This window comes from Plectropomus leopardus, chromosome 3 (assembly GCF_008729295.1).
Source record: "Plectropomus leopardus isolate mb chromosome 3, YSFRI_Pleo_2.0, whole genome shotgun sequence".
NCBI classification, from domain to species: Eukaryota; Metazoa; Chordata; class Actinopteri; order Perciformes; family Serranidae; genus Plectropomus; species Plectropomus leopardus.
In genome coordinates, this window is record NC_056465.1 from 18037433 (window position 1) to 18055122 (window position 17690).

The following is a 17690-nucleotide window of genomic DNA, read 5'->3' on the forward strand; positions in this document are numbered from 1 at the left end:
TATTTATTTTTCTTTTTGTCAAATGACTATGATTTAACAACACGTTTTAAAGTTCAGGCTATCACAGTTTTCTTTATATATTATATAAGTGTCTTGCATTTGATGATTTCCAATCATTTTAGTGTGAAAATCAAATTTAACTTGCTTAAAATGATTCATCACAGTGCCTTTTTGTCGGAATGATTTTTATCATTTAGTAGTCACGGAGGTGAGCGCACAAATGAATGTGACACTGGCGCATCACGTCTGTAGAGGGAGTGGCAGATTGAGGATTTAGGGTTTGAGAACTCCTCCAAGGTGTGTGTCAATCCGCCGGAAATGATGTAGGCTGGATTAGTCTGCGCAGGAGCATCCCGGGGACCTTTGCTTGTGCAATGTTTGCACGTCGGATCTTGTGCATCACGTTATACCTGCTCAAGGAGTTTACTGCGCTTCATGTAGCCGAACTGGTACCGTGCATTCTCACTGTAGACATATGCAGGACAGTACACAGTGCGTAGTCTATTACGCACTCCTATTTTAAGATTTTTTAAAAAACCGGCTGCAGAGAAGCTCAGCGATATGTCCCTGCATTTGGGACTAATTGGAAGCACTGCAGTCGGGATTATGGCAGTTGTCGTGTTCTGTCGAGAGACAAAATGAAAATATATTTTGGAGAATAAAGGAGATTATAGAAGCCAAACGTGATGGATACTCGACGGAAAAAGAAGCTGACATTCTTCACCATTGGGCTCATATTTCTCATGAGTGGTGTGGAATATGGTAAAAATCTGTTTTGTGTTATCTTTTATTTTTGTGTTGCAACTCGGACACACAGTCTGTTTTAGAACAGGACACACAAATCATCAGTAGCCTACAGGATAAATTCATGATTTACCCTAATAATTTAATTACTGAAATGTTTTCATGCCACATATAGTGATATTTAACATTCATTTTCACACCTATGGTTTTTGGTGGAATATACTGAACTGGAACTCGTTGGTTAGACAGCTGTTAAGTTTTTTAGTATTTGCATTTCTTTCTTTTGAGGGGAGGTTTTACATAAACAATCATATGAACCTATTAGTGAAAGAATACTTTGGTCAGGACTATAGCCAGGGTTAGTATTGTTAAGATAGGCCTATACAATGGACAGGAGTGAATTAGTTACTTCACTTAACTGTTCCACTGTTGTGTTAGTTCATTTTATTTGCCTACATCGCGATCTGATTCAAAGTTGTCTCAACACTGGCTGTGTTTTTTTTTTGTTTTTTTTTTAAGTTATTTATTGACTAACACGTTTAATAAATACCAGATTAATAAATACCAGACACCCTGGAGAATTTGTGCATAATTGTAGTGTAGAAAACCATTCTCCAGCTGTTGAAACTCCAAAATGACCCCAAACAATACCCAAAGATAGGATATGTTCTCACCTGAATTAAGCTGCATACCTGTCCATATGTAACTGAAGCCTGGATGGAGTTAGCATTTTGTTTTGGTCCTAATAGTTTAAGCCATAGACGCCCCTCTGAATAAGATCTAGAAGGGTATTCTTTATTACTTGACTGCTGTATAGATTACATTACACTGTATGTAGTTTAATTTCATGGTTGCTCACTTTACGTATATTATAAAAGCTACAACAAAGAAGCAAAATTTAATTATATAAAAATCATATCACCTCCATATACAGATGTCTTTCTCAGGGTGATGACCAGCCCACCCCCTTCAGATGTCATGAAAATTTGAGCACTCATTTACTCTCTGGAATTTCATGAGAGCACGCTTTATGGTGTGTCTTCTGACCCAAGAATTGAATTTGGATTATATTTGGTCAGCACTATCCTTTGTCTATAATGAAAATAAGGCTGGAGGCACTGGCAGAGAGAAAGAGGTGCCATTCATGCTCTCTTGGCATTGCCAGCACTGTCATGGAAAAGATTTAAAGGTCCAGTATGTAGAATTTAGGGGCATCTTTTGGCATAAATGGCATATAACATTCCTAGTTATGTTTCTATCAGTGTATAATTAACAGAATCAGAAAGTCATGTTTTATTGCCTTAGAATGAGCTGTTTACATATAAATATGAGGCAGGCCCTCTTCCACAGAGTCCACTGTTTACAATAGCCCAGAACGGACAAATCAAACGTTAACTCTAGATGGGGTGTTCGCATTTTCACATTTTTGTGTTGGCCCTGTAGTTCTACACACTTGGCACAGGGTAGAAGTTTGAGTTTTGCAACCTCACCGCTAGATGCCACTAAATCTGACAAACTGGACCTTTAAAATTTCACAAAAACTTAAAACAGAGACAGAGACATCCTCTAATCTCTTGCTTCGTCCTCACCTTACTCTCTTTTCCAATCTTTCTATCAGCATGCAACCCAAAGCTAATGCACTAACACCTGAACATATTTAAGACAGATTTGTAGTTGTTTTTAAACCCTGATGTTCAGCAACAAAAACTGATATAGTTAATTTTATCATAAACATATGGCAATGAAGGTAGAAATGTTGAAACAGTTTATTACTGATATTGCACCGCCTTAATGAAGCCTCTGATAAACATGACTTAAGTGCTTAGGTGCCGCACACAATTGGAATAAACATTAATGAGTTTCCGCTCGTGAATGCAGTCAGACAGAGCTGTAGCATGGTTGACTGGCTCTGTAAAGGGGTTGTGACACACCTGACTCAGCATCACTGATGTGGACAACTTCAGCAGATTTGGAAGACAATTTTCACTAATTCATATGTGTTATGCAAACATTTAGCTATTGTCAAATCAGACTCTGATGAAGGCAGAAAACACTCAATCCACTCCCTTTTGTCTCCCCAGCTGTAATTTTGCCCACAATATGGAGGTACTTGCAGAATTTGGATGCAGCTCCATACTTTCTGGGTTTGGCCCTGTCGGCTTTCAGCTTTAGTGGCCTCCTTTCAGGACCGCTGTTTGGCCACTGGTCCGACAAAACAAGGACCACAAAGAAGATCATCTTGTTTGCTAACTTGTTTGAGATAATTGGTAAGTCCACTCATATTTTGTATTTCTACCACTACTGCCTTGAAACGGCATTATCATATCTAAAAACACAAGCTACATTTTTTTTTTTTATTTGTGTTACTGATGCTCATGGCTCAATTTATTTTTCTAATCTGTTTTTTTTTGCTCTCCAGGTAATTTCATGTACTTTATGGGCTTCTCCAAGTGGCTGCTACTGTCAAGTAGATTGATAGCAGGTGAGAAAGTGACATTTTATCTATTTGGTAGGTTGCAATCAAGTAGAATACACCTGTCATAGCAGTAAAGTGTGGCAGGATTATCTAAAGGTGTAAACTGGAGCTTGAACATAGAATGTTTGAGATCCATTGCGGAGGATTTAAGGGGATGTATTGAAAGAACTGGCATATAATATAATACGTTGCATTACGTTAGCTACATAGGGAGCAGATCTTTTTCTACAGAGTCCGGTAGCCCAGAATGGACAAACTGGTTCTAAATAGAGCCAGCCACGTTTTTGTGCTGGCCACTGTAGTTAGCAAGCCCTCTGTGATGTGTCAAACAGCATCAGAGTAACAGATTTTTGATGTGAAACTACTTTATTCAGGGTTTTTGCAGTTTAAATAACTCAGTGTGTTTGTTTTGGAGCAGAAGAGACCGTTGCGGGTAATTCGGCCTTCTGTAAAAACCTGAACATTTAACACTGAAGGAATCCAAACCCAGAGTTAACACTTGGTACGTGGGAGAAGTTTCAGCTGGTTGCAATCTGCAGTCCTCACGACTAGATAGCACTAAATCCTACACACTGCTTCTTTATCTACAAATGGTTTTTGCTGCAGTTCAGTGTATTTTAAATATGATGCATATTTAACTCAAAAATAAACAATTGTAATAAAATATGCAGTTGACCAGCAAAATTATGTGTGTAAATTTGTGTATGTCATCGTCTATATGCCAGCATTTTTATGGTTAACTTATAGCATGTATTAACATACTCTCTAGTCCTTACTTGTAGTAACTTCATTTTGTTTTCTTTTTTGTTTGTTTTATATTGCTTGTGTTGAAGTTTCACGTTTTGATTTTATATTTTTTGTACTGCGTTATGTGTAAGTTACGTTGCAACCTGTCTTTTCAAGGACACTATTAAAAAAGAGATTTTTAATCTAAGTAGTTTTTTCTTGTTAAATAACATCTGAATAAAAAAAATCATTAGCTGGGATGCACTGGGATACAGATTTCTATTTGAATTTGTAAGAGCACTCAATAGCTGCCACAAGTCCTGTTTTGAAGCTTTTACCTGTAGCGATAAATTGTATCACTGAACTGTGGTCTTGGGTATTTTAAGAATATAACACTAAATTTTTTGACATAATCCAACAATGATGCATGTCGTCTCCAGTTTTTAACCTCAATAATATATCATGAAATATGTATTTTCCTCAGGCATTGGCACAGGTGCTGGATCATGTATCTTTGGCTTCCTGACCAGAGTAACTTCCACGGAGGACCGCGCCACAGCCTTTGCTGCTGTCATGGCATGTCGACAAGCTGGCCTTCTGATTGGTCAGTGCTCTGCTGCTCTCTGGTGGCAAATTTTAAAGGCTACCTGTTAATCTTTTGTATTCTTTACACAGAAAACAATAAAATTCTAGTAGGTTCAGATGACTTGCCATATAGTTTCCTGATACATTTGAATGCTTAGAGCTCACATATAAATGTTAAATATGTGTGTGTATGGGCAGTTATACACAATTAAATGAGCATATAGCCTGTATTTGCTTTTGAGGTTTGGAGGTGACACGTGATTAAAACACATTTACACTTTTTGTTTGACACAGGTCCAGCATTTAACATCTTCCTGAGGCTATGTGATTTCAACCTGGGTCCATTTGTGGTCAATAAGTACACTGCGCCAGGAGTAAGGGTCCAAAATAAGTGTGTCAACTTTGCAACATTTTTGCCACTCAATGAAAAGTTGTGACATTCCTCTTCCACCTCCTGCAGTTGTTCATGTGCCTGCTGTGGGCGCTCCTTCAACTGGCGGTGATCTTCATGTACTGGGATCTACCGCCTCTAGAGAAGGAGAGGGCCAATGAGAGTTTGAGAAGCCCCAGTAGTGAGGAGGACAAGGAGCTAGGTGCTGATGAAGAGAACAATGACGAAGAAAAGCCGCTAATGGGGTCACAGGAGCTGGGGGGGTCCTACGGCTCCATGGTAACATCCAACCCACCCAGATTCGACGCTGCTACCACCTCGAATGCAACCCTGAATGACATCTCTCCGCCTCCCTCTCCTGTGTTACCAGAGCCTATTGAGTCTTCCAGTCCCTTTAAGAATTTCAGCATATCCCGAGGTGGGTGGTTGACATTGCAGGTGTATATATAATACTGGGCTCCATAAAAAGTCTAAATTTAAGGTCTTAAAAATAATGTATCTGGCTGTCTTTGCCTCTGTAGAGTTCCTGAGGGAAGAGGTGGTCGTCCTGCTGGCTGCTCAGTTTATCACCCTCTTCAATCAGACAGCGTTGGAGGTGCAGTAAAGACACACTGACAGACATATGCATATACACACAGATTTTTTTTTATATACAACCAAAGACATCTTGACTCAGAAGTCACTCTGTATTCTGTATTGTGCTCTCATATTTCCATACATAATTTACTGTGAAAGGTTGGAGGAAACGTACAAAACCAACACATATCTAGTTCATATCCTACAGAAAAGATCTATTAAAATTGTTATTTAATAAAATTATTTTGAACCAACTAGTGCTCTATTTATCAACTTATATGCTTCAACATTTTGTGATATAGTTGATTTCAAATCTGTATAAACAATGTACAAAGTAAAAAAAAAAAAAGCTTCATATCTGTATGTAAAGGCTGTTTGAATTCAAAGAGGAAGTATAAATTTAGGGGAAAAGGTGTATTTACAAAAAAAGCAGGGTAGGACAGTTGTATATCTATAATAATAATAATAATAATAATAATCATCATAATCATAATAATAATCCGTTTGACTTATTGGTGCTTCTCTGGATACACAAAGAAGCTTTACAAAGAAAACAACAACAAAACCAATAAAACAATACAAAGATGAAATAATCCATAAGAAGGGGAACAATGCAGAGAGGGAGAAGAGCACAGTTTGTTCATGGTTGTAGGCAGTTTTTGAAGAGGTGTGTTTTAAGGGATTATTTTAAGGGATTTATGCACTGTGCTAATGTCTCCACACATTGCCTCCACAGACCATGGTGACCCCGATGACCCAGAAGTACTTTGGCTACGGGGAGCTAGAGAACAGCGTGATGTACTGTCTCTGCGGTGTGGAGGTGATCGCTGGCTTTCTCTTTGTACGCTGGCTGAGCCTGCACGTTGTGGAGCGGGTTGTCCTGGCCATCGGTCTGGCCATCTGCAACATCTCTGGTATCTGGTGCCTCATCTTTCTGGCACGCCCACTAGGTGAGACTGCACTGAAGAAACTTCTCACTTTTGTTATCTTTGTCAACAGTCACTGATGTGGCCACAAAAAGCCTTATCTCCCACTAAGTGTCAGTTTAATGGTTTATTATTTTCTGATGAGGCCTGTTTAATTAAGAAGCTTTACGTATTTATATGAATAACTTTGATTCTTGTTGAACATTGTCAGGTTTAAATCAATGACAGTCATCCTCATGATCAACCATTTTAACCCATTCAGATCCCCCATCCATTCCAATGGACATAACTTTTTAAAAGGAAGTCTAGATCTAAGATTGTCATTTAATCTGAATGGATGGTGGATCTGAGCGTCACTGGAAAATGAACAGGGAAAATACTTTCCAAACAGGGAAATACTGTTCTCATTTGATGTTCTAATGATACGATCAGCTTTTAATGTATCTTATTGATAACACAGAATATTGATCTCTAGGGGTTTTCAACATCCGATTTTCTGCAGGTATTTCAGTAACTGAGAATTTTTACCATTTACCTAGATGACAAATATAATACAAAGTATATATGGAATCTGTTTTAAAGTATCACTTTATTCATTGACATGGGTTAACTATTGAGGAACAAGAAATTTCACTTTTTTGTGAAGACCATTTATCATCATTTTAACTGTTAGGTGATTTCTGTGAAAAGATTCTTTGTTCTTTGGAATGGAACCAAAAAACACACGATAAAGTATCTAAATCCACTTTTTTTCAAATTAATTATGTGTGCATTTAGAGTAGAAATCCACCATTACAATATGTTTTTGTGTGTTTGGAGCATAATTGGGTTCTGAATTGGTTAAATGTCTCATTAGAACTTGACTGTATCATTCCTACTCACTCTGTATTTTCTGTTGCACTTTGTGTTTTTCTGTAGGTGCTTTCCCCTGGCTGCTGATTGAGTTCATCATTGGGGTGTTTCTGCAGGTTCTGGGTTTGCCATTTGTAGCTGTGGCTCAGGTTTCCCTCTTTTCCAAAGTGACTTCTGAGAAAACACAAGGTGAGAAACAGCACCATCTAGTAGAGAAAGGTATAAAATTGTATGTTTGAAGTTCTTTGATTTTGTTGCTTTTCCCCCATAACCCATTCAGGCTGCTGTATAAACCAAAGGCAAGGCAAGGCAGCTTTATTTGTATAGCACATTTCATATAACAGGGCAAGTCAAAGTGCCTTACAGAGCAAAAAAAAAAAAATAAATAAAATAAAAAATAATTACAATAAAAGAGAAAAGAGATAAGATAAGATATAAAAGATAAAATCAATTACTAAATGATTAAAAAGAAGAAGAAAGAAGAAAAAAAAAACTTATAAATAACTAAAGAGGTGCAATGATAAAAAGATAATTTAAAATGATTTAAAATCAATTATAGGCAGTGGGTCCAGTGTCAATGACACTGACTTTTTGTAAGTCCTATAGTCTGTGGTGTCGGGTGTGTTTTATGTCTTTGTGTCTTGCTCGTATTGCAGGTTTCAGTCAGGGTGTGCGTCGCTCGGTGGGGGGTCTAGCCACCATCCTGGGTCCTCTGTGGGCTGGCGGCCTCACTGACAACTTGTACATTATGATGGGGGTGATGATGGCACTGCTGGCACTGCTCACGGTGTGTAAAAGGAAACAGAAAGACAGAGAATGTGTCAATGTCCAAGTCATCATGTCTGTGGTTAAGTAAAGGATATTGTGATGAAAATCTGATATGATGCCAATAGAGATGCTGACAAGTGAATTATAGATGATGATAAGTGTTTCAAGGAATTTTCACACGCAACCATGTGAGGGCTAAAACAGACATTTTCACCTAAAGGCTTGGCAGTTGTTGTGCTGTTGTTGTGAACGCATTAACCATCCAGATATATTTGAATAACCACTATAGTGCTGGGTATCTAATCTCAATGCTAATACTTTTACTAACTACATATGTCCATTTTAACAAGAATCAGGGTCAAGTATCAGGACTTGTCATCAAGTGCTTGGCCAATGGCTTTTCACTTATTCTCCAATAGAGATAACATATTCTCTAACTTTAGAGTGTAATTTATACAGGCAATGTTTTTTTAAATTTAACACTGATGCATCGAGACATTTATGGCATTTAAAAAAACAAACAAAAAACCCCATTCAAACATGTTTTTATTCCCCAAACTAAGATAAAAATATATATATATATTGTGTTGTCACAAATACAGTACAATTTTAAACATTCCCAAATACATACATTTTCAGAGCGCCCCAGGAATGAGTCCTAAAGTGAGCTAGCATCGCGGCACCCCCAGTTCCTACCCAAAATCCAATGGAAAAATCCCAAAGGCTATTTGACAAGGGAACCAGGGTGATGTTAACTTCTGTGTAGGCCTAAAAAATGTCATTCTTGCAGCACTATAGACCCTAGTTAAAATGCCTGACTTTACAGCGGAAATAAACATGTTAACAGCTTGGTATAAAACATGGGCCAACAAGGGCCAGATTTTTCTATAACTCACTTATTTACATATTACTAAGGCTTTAAGTTATACTTATTTAAGGATGAGGCTGCTTGAGTGACAGACTTTCTGCGAGATGCTGCCTGTGAATGCAGACCCACCCCTCGCTTCTCCACAAATCCACCCTCTCGTCCAAATATGGTCACCTCACTTCTCCAAAAACCAAGACAGCAAAATGTCTTGAACTTGAGGCTTCAAAACATGAGTCGAGGAGCCAATTGATGATGTCACATGGCTACATGAATTATTTTATACAGTCTATTGTTACTGGATCTTTGGTGATCTTTGGTCAGAATCTCCATTAAAGTAAATTTGGTGTAAAAAAGAACATTATTTCAATTTGGCTCTGTATATGTGCTTTGTATGTCGCCTTGTGTGTAACAGTGATATTCCTTTCCCTATTCTCTCTTTAATAGGCTAGAAGTTGGTTTATTAGGTATGAGATATGTGACTTCACCCAACCCAATGTGCCTTTATGTATAAATAGCAATTACTTTGATTAAACCCATGTTGTCCATGTGCACAAGAAACAACCCCTGCAATGGTTAAAACTAGGCTTCATAATCTGTGTAAATGTGGTTCTCGTTTCTGTTTCAAGCAAGATTATAATGACATTTTTTTCTTTTTTGGCAATAAGAATCTAATTAGAATAAATAAGAAACAAACAAACCACAGAAAAGGCTTTACAGTTAAGAACGGGAGATGCAAGCTGACATCTTATAGCCAGCAGCTCCTCTTACATTTGGGAACAAACAAGCATAACAAAATGCTTGTAATGCCTGTAATGAAGCGTGGGCAGAACCACAGCCCAGCAACCAAATGTTTCCACTATCATTAAGAAAGAGGAAAACAAAACCTGAGTGTGTGCCTGCGTGAGAAGGGCTCAGCATGTGCACTTCCAAACAGGTGGAAAGGAGTCCATCCTGCTCTTCTTTCTTTCAAATTAGGTCCACGAGGAAGCTCCCCTCACAGCCCTGTCTTTTTTGTCTTTCATTATTTTCATCGAAAGGACATGCTGTTACATGACTGACAGCTCTGAGGCTGGGTGTCAGGGTTCAGGGTTTCTCAAAATCTGTGTACAGGATTCACTTTGCCTCTGAGGGAGAGAAATCTCAGAAATTGAAAGAAATAGAAGAAAAATAGAAGAGAATTCAGTGTTTACTTCGCCTCTCGTAGCTTTCTTACTAAACTCCAGTTTCCTCTTTTTGTCTATCTTGTATTAAAACCAATCTAATCTTGTCTAACACAGATGATGCTGGGTTTCTCATATGACCGGCTTGTTGCACCTGCTACAGAGGAGCAAGTGGACGACTCGGACAGCTAATCCAGCGGATGGTGGATGCAATATAACTGGACATGAAAGGTAGCTTTTCGTAAATATAATACATTCATAAAAGTGAGATATTCAATTTCATTTATTTATCCAAAGTGGCTCACAGTAAGACCTGCATTTTATTTATTAAAAAACATTTTTGCTCTGTATGCATAAATAACATGAGCCACTGTCAATCAAAATTCAATCTTTCCTTTTGTTCGTAATGATAAATTCATATATTCTATGTTAATGGTTCACATGGTTAAAAGATCCATGAATAGCAGCCTTGTCTACCACCTTACTGCCTTTCATCCTGTATTTTTCTTCCTTCTGTCTGTGCACAGTGGGATATTTCCTGTCCTGCACCTTACACTCCACAGTTTCCTTTTCTGCACTGGGACCAGCACGCAGGGTGACAACACACACACCAACAGCACACACCTGTCCACCTCCTGAGGGTTTAACTAGAACTTGGACTTGCCAGCTTTGCCCTCCAAGGCTGATCAAAGTACTGATATTGTTTATATGTACATTTCCCATGGAAATATGGAATCCTGCTGACACTTCATGTGTAGGCTTTGGATGAAAATCGTTTCCGTCCTTTTGTGTTCTGCCCTGAGTACCAGCTACTCTTGGTGCATCGCACATTCTGCTGTTAATGAACATGCCAAATGTTTGTGGATTTAGCTGACCTACGTCCTTGAGCTGCAGGAGAACAAATTAGTGGTTCAGCCTTGATACTTGATACTCCAGGTAGAAAATGTGGCATTATTGTCTTCCAAAGTCAAATGCTCAGGGTTAAAAACTGAGATTTTATTTTGCTGATATGTCAAAAGGATTTTAACCTTGACAAAATATAATTTCAATCTGCTTCTTCACTCACGTCTGATATGAAGATTTCCTTGTGTATACAGCAAAATATTTGCAAAAGTGTATTTTTTATTTTCTTTGCAAGATGTGTTTATTAATTTAAATGTCCAATTATGTGCTTTGTAAATTAATCTTAGAAGCGACATGTGGACTCACTGTCTAGAACAAGGCCGTAGCCATGGTGAAGGAACCATACCAAAGTTTTGCATAACATTGCGAGAACATTACAATTCATAAAATGAACATTTTCATAACATTTACAAATCTATCACAACCAACAGTGATTTAGACTATGTTATACTGTCATTAAATTCTAAATTTCCTTTTTTTAAAATACATTTGAAAGTAATGAAATACAGACAGTACAGTGTTTGACACCAATTGTACCCACAGCAGTCAAGCAATGGCATCAGCTGGGGTATTATTTATGATTATAATTGATATTATAATATATATTATAATTTTTAAAAACTGCTAACGCTAAATAATTGAATTAATACAGTTTTTAACTGATTGTCATCTCGAGTGTTTGTCAAACAATGGTGATGAAAATGCAGTTTTAAAGGCATTCGAAACCTCATAGTCATAAAATTCTCAGGGAAATACTAAATACACTGAATATCTGTCAGAAAATGTAAAATTAAAGTTTCACACGTTCCTGACATAAAGGCTTATGAAGGATAAAACACGTTTCCTGCTTTGAAAGGACACTATTCTAGTTGTTTGATGCTGATGTAGTACATATTTTTAACACTAGTGGGCGCTCTTAGTCTGTCTATTGAATAATACTCCCATGGCTCTCCTGAACCTGACGTTTGTGATCTCGGTCAGTCAAGTATCATAAGGACACGAACACTCTAACAAATGCACATTTAGCGGGGAAAAACAGCTTTATTTGGGAACTTAATTGTACAAAATCACTCGTACAGAAAACACACAGCAAAGTCAAAGAACATTATCTTCCAAAGGCTTTACACTATGTTAAGTCCCTCTTGATCATTCCTTCAGATTGCAAAATTATAAACACTTTATGAACAATGAGACTATTTATTTAATATTTATTATGCATTTATTTGTTAGATAAGTTGTTGGCATCTAACATGTTCATTAACATTTTTTTGTAATTATTGTCTCTAAACTAAAAACAAAAACAAAAAAAGAAAAATCTTCCACTATACCTAATTGGCTTGTGTTTTGGAATTCTTTCGGAAAAGAAAAGAGTGTCTGTCCAGTGAAATGCATTTTAAAAATATTGTTATTACATAATTCACAAGAAAAATATGCAGGCAATATATTAGAAATTAATATGTTCATATATTTATGTTCAATGTATATTTTTTTACTTGCATGCTCTTTTAGTAGGTTGCATGGTGTAAGTTCAGAGGCCTACAAACTGAAACAAAGAGACATATTTCAAACATCACACATCAAATTTTACTTAACCCCTGTTGCCAGTGTAAACTTTAAGAAATGTAAAAAGAAAAATTCCCCCCTTTCCATGCATTAAAGAGTCCTAAAGAATAAATATGCTTTAATCATTTTATGAATATGAAATAATGATTTTTTCATTCTTTCTTTTTTTTAATGAAATACATATGAAATGTTATCTTGTAAAATTACTGCAATTTGAATAATTTCTGTAACTGTTATAGAGCAATATAAAAGCACAATTTTAGAAATAAATATAGGATGTAAACCATTTTAAAATTGTGGTTTCAAATATTTAAAAATAATACAGTGTAACAAAGTTGCCCTTTTCAGAGTAATTTTGAGGAGATATTTTATTTTGGTAGCAAAATTTACAGTATAATATTTTTGAAGTTCTTCTAATGTATGTTTGCTTTTTATTTTCATTTCATTATTAAATATGTTCAGTGTTTTATTTATTCCAATTGTATATTAAACAGGAATGTTAGTTATATGTAATGTTAAACAACACAAATTATCACGGTCCACACTTAAATTCATTTGCAGCCACAATATATCATCTTTTTTTGTTAAATTCTAATTATCCTTAATGTGGAAATTATTCACGATGATGGATGTTATATTAAAACATTACATTTTAAATTCAGTAAAACAGAAAAAAAATAGTTGGGGTGATTTGGTCATATCTTAAGAAGTAATTAAAGTTTGTTTCCTCAAACATGGCGTTGTATGTACCACAGCATTTAATTTAAAATAGAGCAGTATAATTTTATGAGTGTATATACATTTTTTAGTAATTTAAATATTATTAAATATATATTGTTTAAATGAAAATCTTTAAACATGTAATATTTAATGTAGCAAAATCAAAACATTCAAAATAGGTGAACATTTAATGGTCAATGCAGAAACTCAAATGGTCAATTTAGAAACTCAAAATTCCTACAGACATTTATTCTATTAAAAATTTCAAGAATAAATGAAAAACACGAACATTCAAGTGTGAAAAATACATATTGATGATATTTTCATTTTTTTACTTTTTTCCTCATCATGATACAGTTACACAGTCTAAAATAAATTACATGTTTGTCACATTCAGAATTATATATTTACAATGTATTTGCATTAATATTTCAAAACAGCATATAGCCTTACTTGTGAAAAATAAAAATGTATTTTATTAATTTCATTTAGAATTTGAATAATCACAAATTAACAGAATTGACAAGATTTATACATAGAAAAAAATTACTTACAAAAAATTGATTATATAAATAGACCAAAGGCCTTATTAGTTTTCAGATAATTTGTGAATACTTTTAATTTTTTTACAAAGGTAGTAAAAATAATAATAATAAATAAAAATAATAATAATTTCTTAACTTCATTTATATAGCACCTTTAAAAACAGTGTTTACAAAGTGCTTTGACAAACAAAGCAAAGCAGAAATGGGATACATGGACAGTAATACAACAACAGAAAGTCAAACAGTCTTATTTAACATCAGTGAGAAGAAACTAGGGTTAGGATAAAATTAAAACCAGTGGACAAATAAATCAAGATACAGAATGCATAATGTCAGTATAAAATAATACAAAGAAATACACCAAAAACAATACAAGCAGTCAAACCACAAATAAAATAAAATAAAATACATAAAACCTAAATTGAAAAGGTAAAAGAAATTAAAATAAATAAAAAGAGAGATAAAAAGACGTAAGGTGACATGAAAACCATTACATTTTATTAACTTTGTGTTTTTTACATGAAGTGTTAATGGTTAATGGGTAAGTGGACAAGGCCCCACAGGGGGACGCTGTGACCGCGCCGACAGAACCAGAAATTAGGACATACTTTGGGTCTTTTCAACCCATGACGACATGCCGTCTGCCTGCTGACGTAGTGGCGAGGGGGTGTGGCTTCAGACGTGAACTCTAGTTGAACCCATTTTCGTGTTGGGCGGGGCAGAGTCAGAAATGTTACGACACAGGGCCAGTAACAGGGATATTTTGGGGTTTTGCTTTTTTTCTTTTCCTAACTTAAACCCCCACCACCACCCATACACCACACAGACATACACACACACACAGCCTACAGCAACAGTCTGACCGAACAGCGACCCTGTGTATCAGGGTCAGAAGTGTAGAACACGTCGTGTGTCATATCAGCATTGGTTGTCGGGGGAAGTTTGGTAAGCTCGCTTGTCCTCCTTCCCCGCCAATCACAGGAATCTGTTATGAGGCATATACAGCCAAATTCAACGATGATAATGGACGTGAACTTTTGATGAACTGTGTTTTTCTTCGACTCGAGAGGGCAGCGAGGGCAGGTGGAGTTCAGCAGGACTTAAACGTTTTTTTTTTTTAATCTCATTTCCCAGGCTTGATCACTGATTGACCCTCACAAACTGGGTTGGGGTAGTGTAGAGATGAATTTGGATGCTGCACTGTGACAAACAGGGCTTGTGGGACATCGCAGCTCAGCCAAACATACATATTTTACTTGCGGAAGTGTGGACAACACCACACTGCAGCTTCGGCAACCACTTTTCCCCAACATAACTCCTTTTTCTTGCCCTTTCACATGCACTTTACAAGACCTTTTCCCTGTTGTTGGGACAACTTAGCAGTTCAAGAATAACACCTTCAACTTGGTCATTAAAAGACTTTCACAGCGTTAGTTGAGATGGGTAATAAATAGATACAAGTGCTCTCAAGCCTGGACTGTGAAGCTTTTCAAGCGTATGAAATATTTAGTGTGTGCACTAGTGTCACGTATTCTTAATGTTTTTGCAAAAAATGCTTGAGCCACCGTCAAATCAAAATGGTGGCACCGACGGAAACTTGTGAAAGTCTGTAAGTGTCCCTTTATGGGTAGCACTTGAATCTTGTGTTAATAATACATGTATCACTCCGAAGAGGTGCGACATCTGGAAAGCAAGGCGGTTATGGGGAAAAAGGGAGAAGCAGAGTGCTTGTGGATTAACGTGGAATAAGAGACGCGTTGCGACAGGAAGTCTGCTATAACAAAGGGTAAAGTACAGGATCTCATGTGCAAAGTTAGACTTTAACCCAGTTTCTTAAGTTTAAAAGGTCATATGGAGAGTCCTGGTTTGGTTGCTGCAAGAAATAGAAGTCCAACAGAAAACTGAGCTTCATTTCTGTCACCCAAGGCTGTGTGACAAGCAGAGAGGATTCTTTCTCCATCAGTCCGATGAGGAAAGCATGGTTGTGTAACGCTTCTTCTGTCTGAATGAATAATTAAGTCTGCGCAGCCTATAGCCGGGGCACCCTGGGCTGTGTTGTGCAAGCTGGCCAGCTGCTATTGCACTGAGAGTCCTGTTTAGCCAAATGGGTCACGCTCCAGTCATCTTCAGCGCTGGAAATGTTCTTCTAACAATGTTCTTCTCCCTCTCTTTGATCTGAAAACATCATAGACTAACTCTGGATTTGAAATTCTGATGGTCTTTTTGACCCTTGACATTGCACTAGTTGTGTTTCAAGTCTTGACCCGCGTGGTTGATGAGGGCAGAGTGGCACATGAGGGATTAAAGATACTTATGATACTTATGCCACATTTGACACCTTTTGAAACTCTTTATGTTGGCTGGTTTTCAAATGAAAAGAATACTAATTTGTGCTTGTCATTATAGCGATGTTTTCTTTTCTTTCATTTCTCAGATGCATCACAGTGAATCCTCAATGTGGAACATTAAAAATTTAGATATGTTTTGAAGATAGTTCTGCTTTGGATGCAGAAAAATAAACTTTTTTTGGTGAGGTAAACATTGGTGAATGGAGCGAAGAAGTTTCTCTGGCAAAGCACTGACCTAAAAGTGAGAGCATGAGATATATTATGTCTAGCGGTCTTATCATTCATGTTTAGAAAGCTAGTATGCAGTATTTCCTAAAATAAGAGGATTAGCCTCTTTTAAAGTTAAACTCCAGTACTGTAGTTCTGTAGCCTAGCTTTCAGTAAATATCAGTATATCTCCCACTTCCCTTTTTTATGACAAACTTTGTCCTTTGTTTTGTGTTCTGACCACCACCACCCAGCACCCGCCCGAGCAGCCGCGATGCACCTCCACCCTCACTCGTCCCCTCTGCTCCCTGAACAGAGATTACGAGCCCATCTGTATCACCAGAGCCAGGCCACGCTAAGCCGGTGGGAGCCCTGCTCAGCAAGGCACCGCCGCAATTGTTAACCCTGATTAACTTGATGTGGCGTTCAGTAGAGGGAACAGTGTGAAAATCAAGCCAGTGCCGTGACCCAGTGCCCTGCCGCTGAACCGAGGGGGAATCGGGCGAACTTGGGGAGGGCGGGTGAGAACAGGAGCCAGGGAGAGAGAAAAAAGAGAGAGGAGTAAAGAGAGACAGAGCGATGGCAGAGAGATTAAGACAGCTTGAAGCTTCTACCATAGATTGCACATTAGGAACGGATACATGCACATAAATATCTTTCTGTGTTTTAGTGCGGGAAAAACTGGGTGTCGGTTACGATATGGACTCTAGAGGTAAAACATAAATTGGTATGACTTTCAGTGCCCCTGCGGTGGGATTCTGTAGAGCTGCTGGATGCAACAGAGGACATCAAAGATTCAGTTATAACTACTATAGTGAGATTACCATTACACAGAGAAGAGAGTGTAGATGTGTGCTGCATAGCATGAACTGGAGCATAGTTTAAAGATGGGAACATATGGAAATGCGTACATGGTTCACTTTACTCCAATAAATTAATTCATTCATGTCCTGTCCCCAAGGCACAACATAACATAATATGTAATTCACATGCAGCCTTTTCTTTAAAAATAGTTTTACGGTCATACCTCAGTTATTCTGCAATATTTTTACATAAAGCGTTAAATAATTAAACACAATTGTCAGCTAACATTTGAACTTTTTATATGAGCATGGACTCAATTTAACACTTCTTATTAAATCATCGCTGTGCCATGGATAATGCTCTATTATATGCTTTTCAGTTGAATGACCTTTGTATGATTCCTCTCAAATGAGCTTGAAATTATTAATGTTCATGCATAAAGATACATTTGCAAAATCTTGTTTTGTCATCACCAATGGCTCATTTCGAAAGGTCAAGTTAGACCATATGTCTACTGTAATGCCAGCT

General features: G+C 37.1%; 1 protein-coding gene across 2 annotated transcripts; it reads left to right on the forward strand.

Annotated features, from left to right (window-relative positions):
* The first annotated feature begins 467 nt into the window (after positions 1-467).
* Positions 468-12679, forward strand: mfsd8l1 (major facilitator superfamily domain containing 8-like 1). Of its 2 annotated transcripts, XM_042512378.1 has the most exons (12): positions 469-762; positions 2826-3011; positions 3164-3226; positions 4431-4550; positions 4826-4905; positions 4992-5340; positions 5444-5517; positions 6235-6448; positions 7343-7465; positions 7933-8063; positions 10190-10303; positions 10600-12679. In XM_042512378.1, the coding sequence occupies exons 1-11, from the start codon at positions 687-689 to the stop codon at positions 10262-10264; spliced, it is 1491 nt and encodes a 496-aa protein (XP_042368312.1). In that variant the 5' UTR covers positions 469-686; the 3' UTR covers positions 10265-10303; positions 10600-12679. The 2 variants fall into 2 exon arrangements, with proteins under 2 accessions (XP_042368320.1, XP_042368312.1); XM_042512386.1 differs by lacking the exons at positions 7933-8063; positions 10600-12679 and having other exon boundaries at positions 468-762; positions 10190-10297.
* Positions 12680-17690: the final 5011 nt, after the last annotated feature.

What these genes read in the sequence shown, in the direction of transcription:
- mfsd8l1 (XM_042512378.1), top strand. Translation starts at nt 687, where the DNA reads ATGGATACTCGACGGAAAAAGAAGCTGACATTCTTCACCATTGGGCTC. An exon ending in TAACTTGTTTGAGATAATTG is followed by an intron (nt 3,012 to 3,163) that starts GTAAGTCCACTC and finishes TTTGCTCTCCAG; the next exon opens with GTAATTTCATGTACTTTATG. An exon ending in TCAATCAGACAGCGTTGGAG is followed by an intron (nt 5,518 to 6,234) that starts GTGCAGTAAAGA and finishes TTGCCTCCACAG; the next exon opens with ACCATGGTGACCCCGATGAC.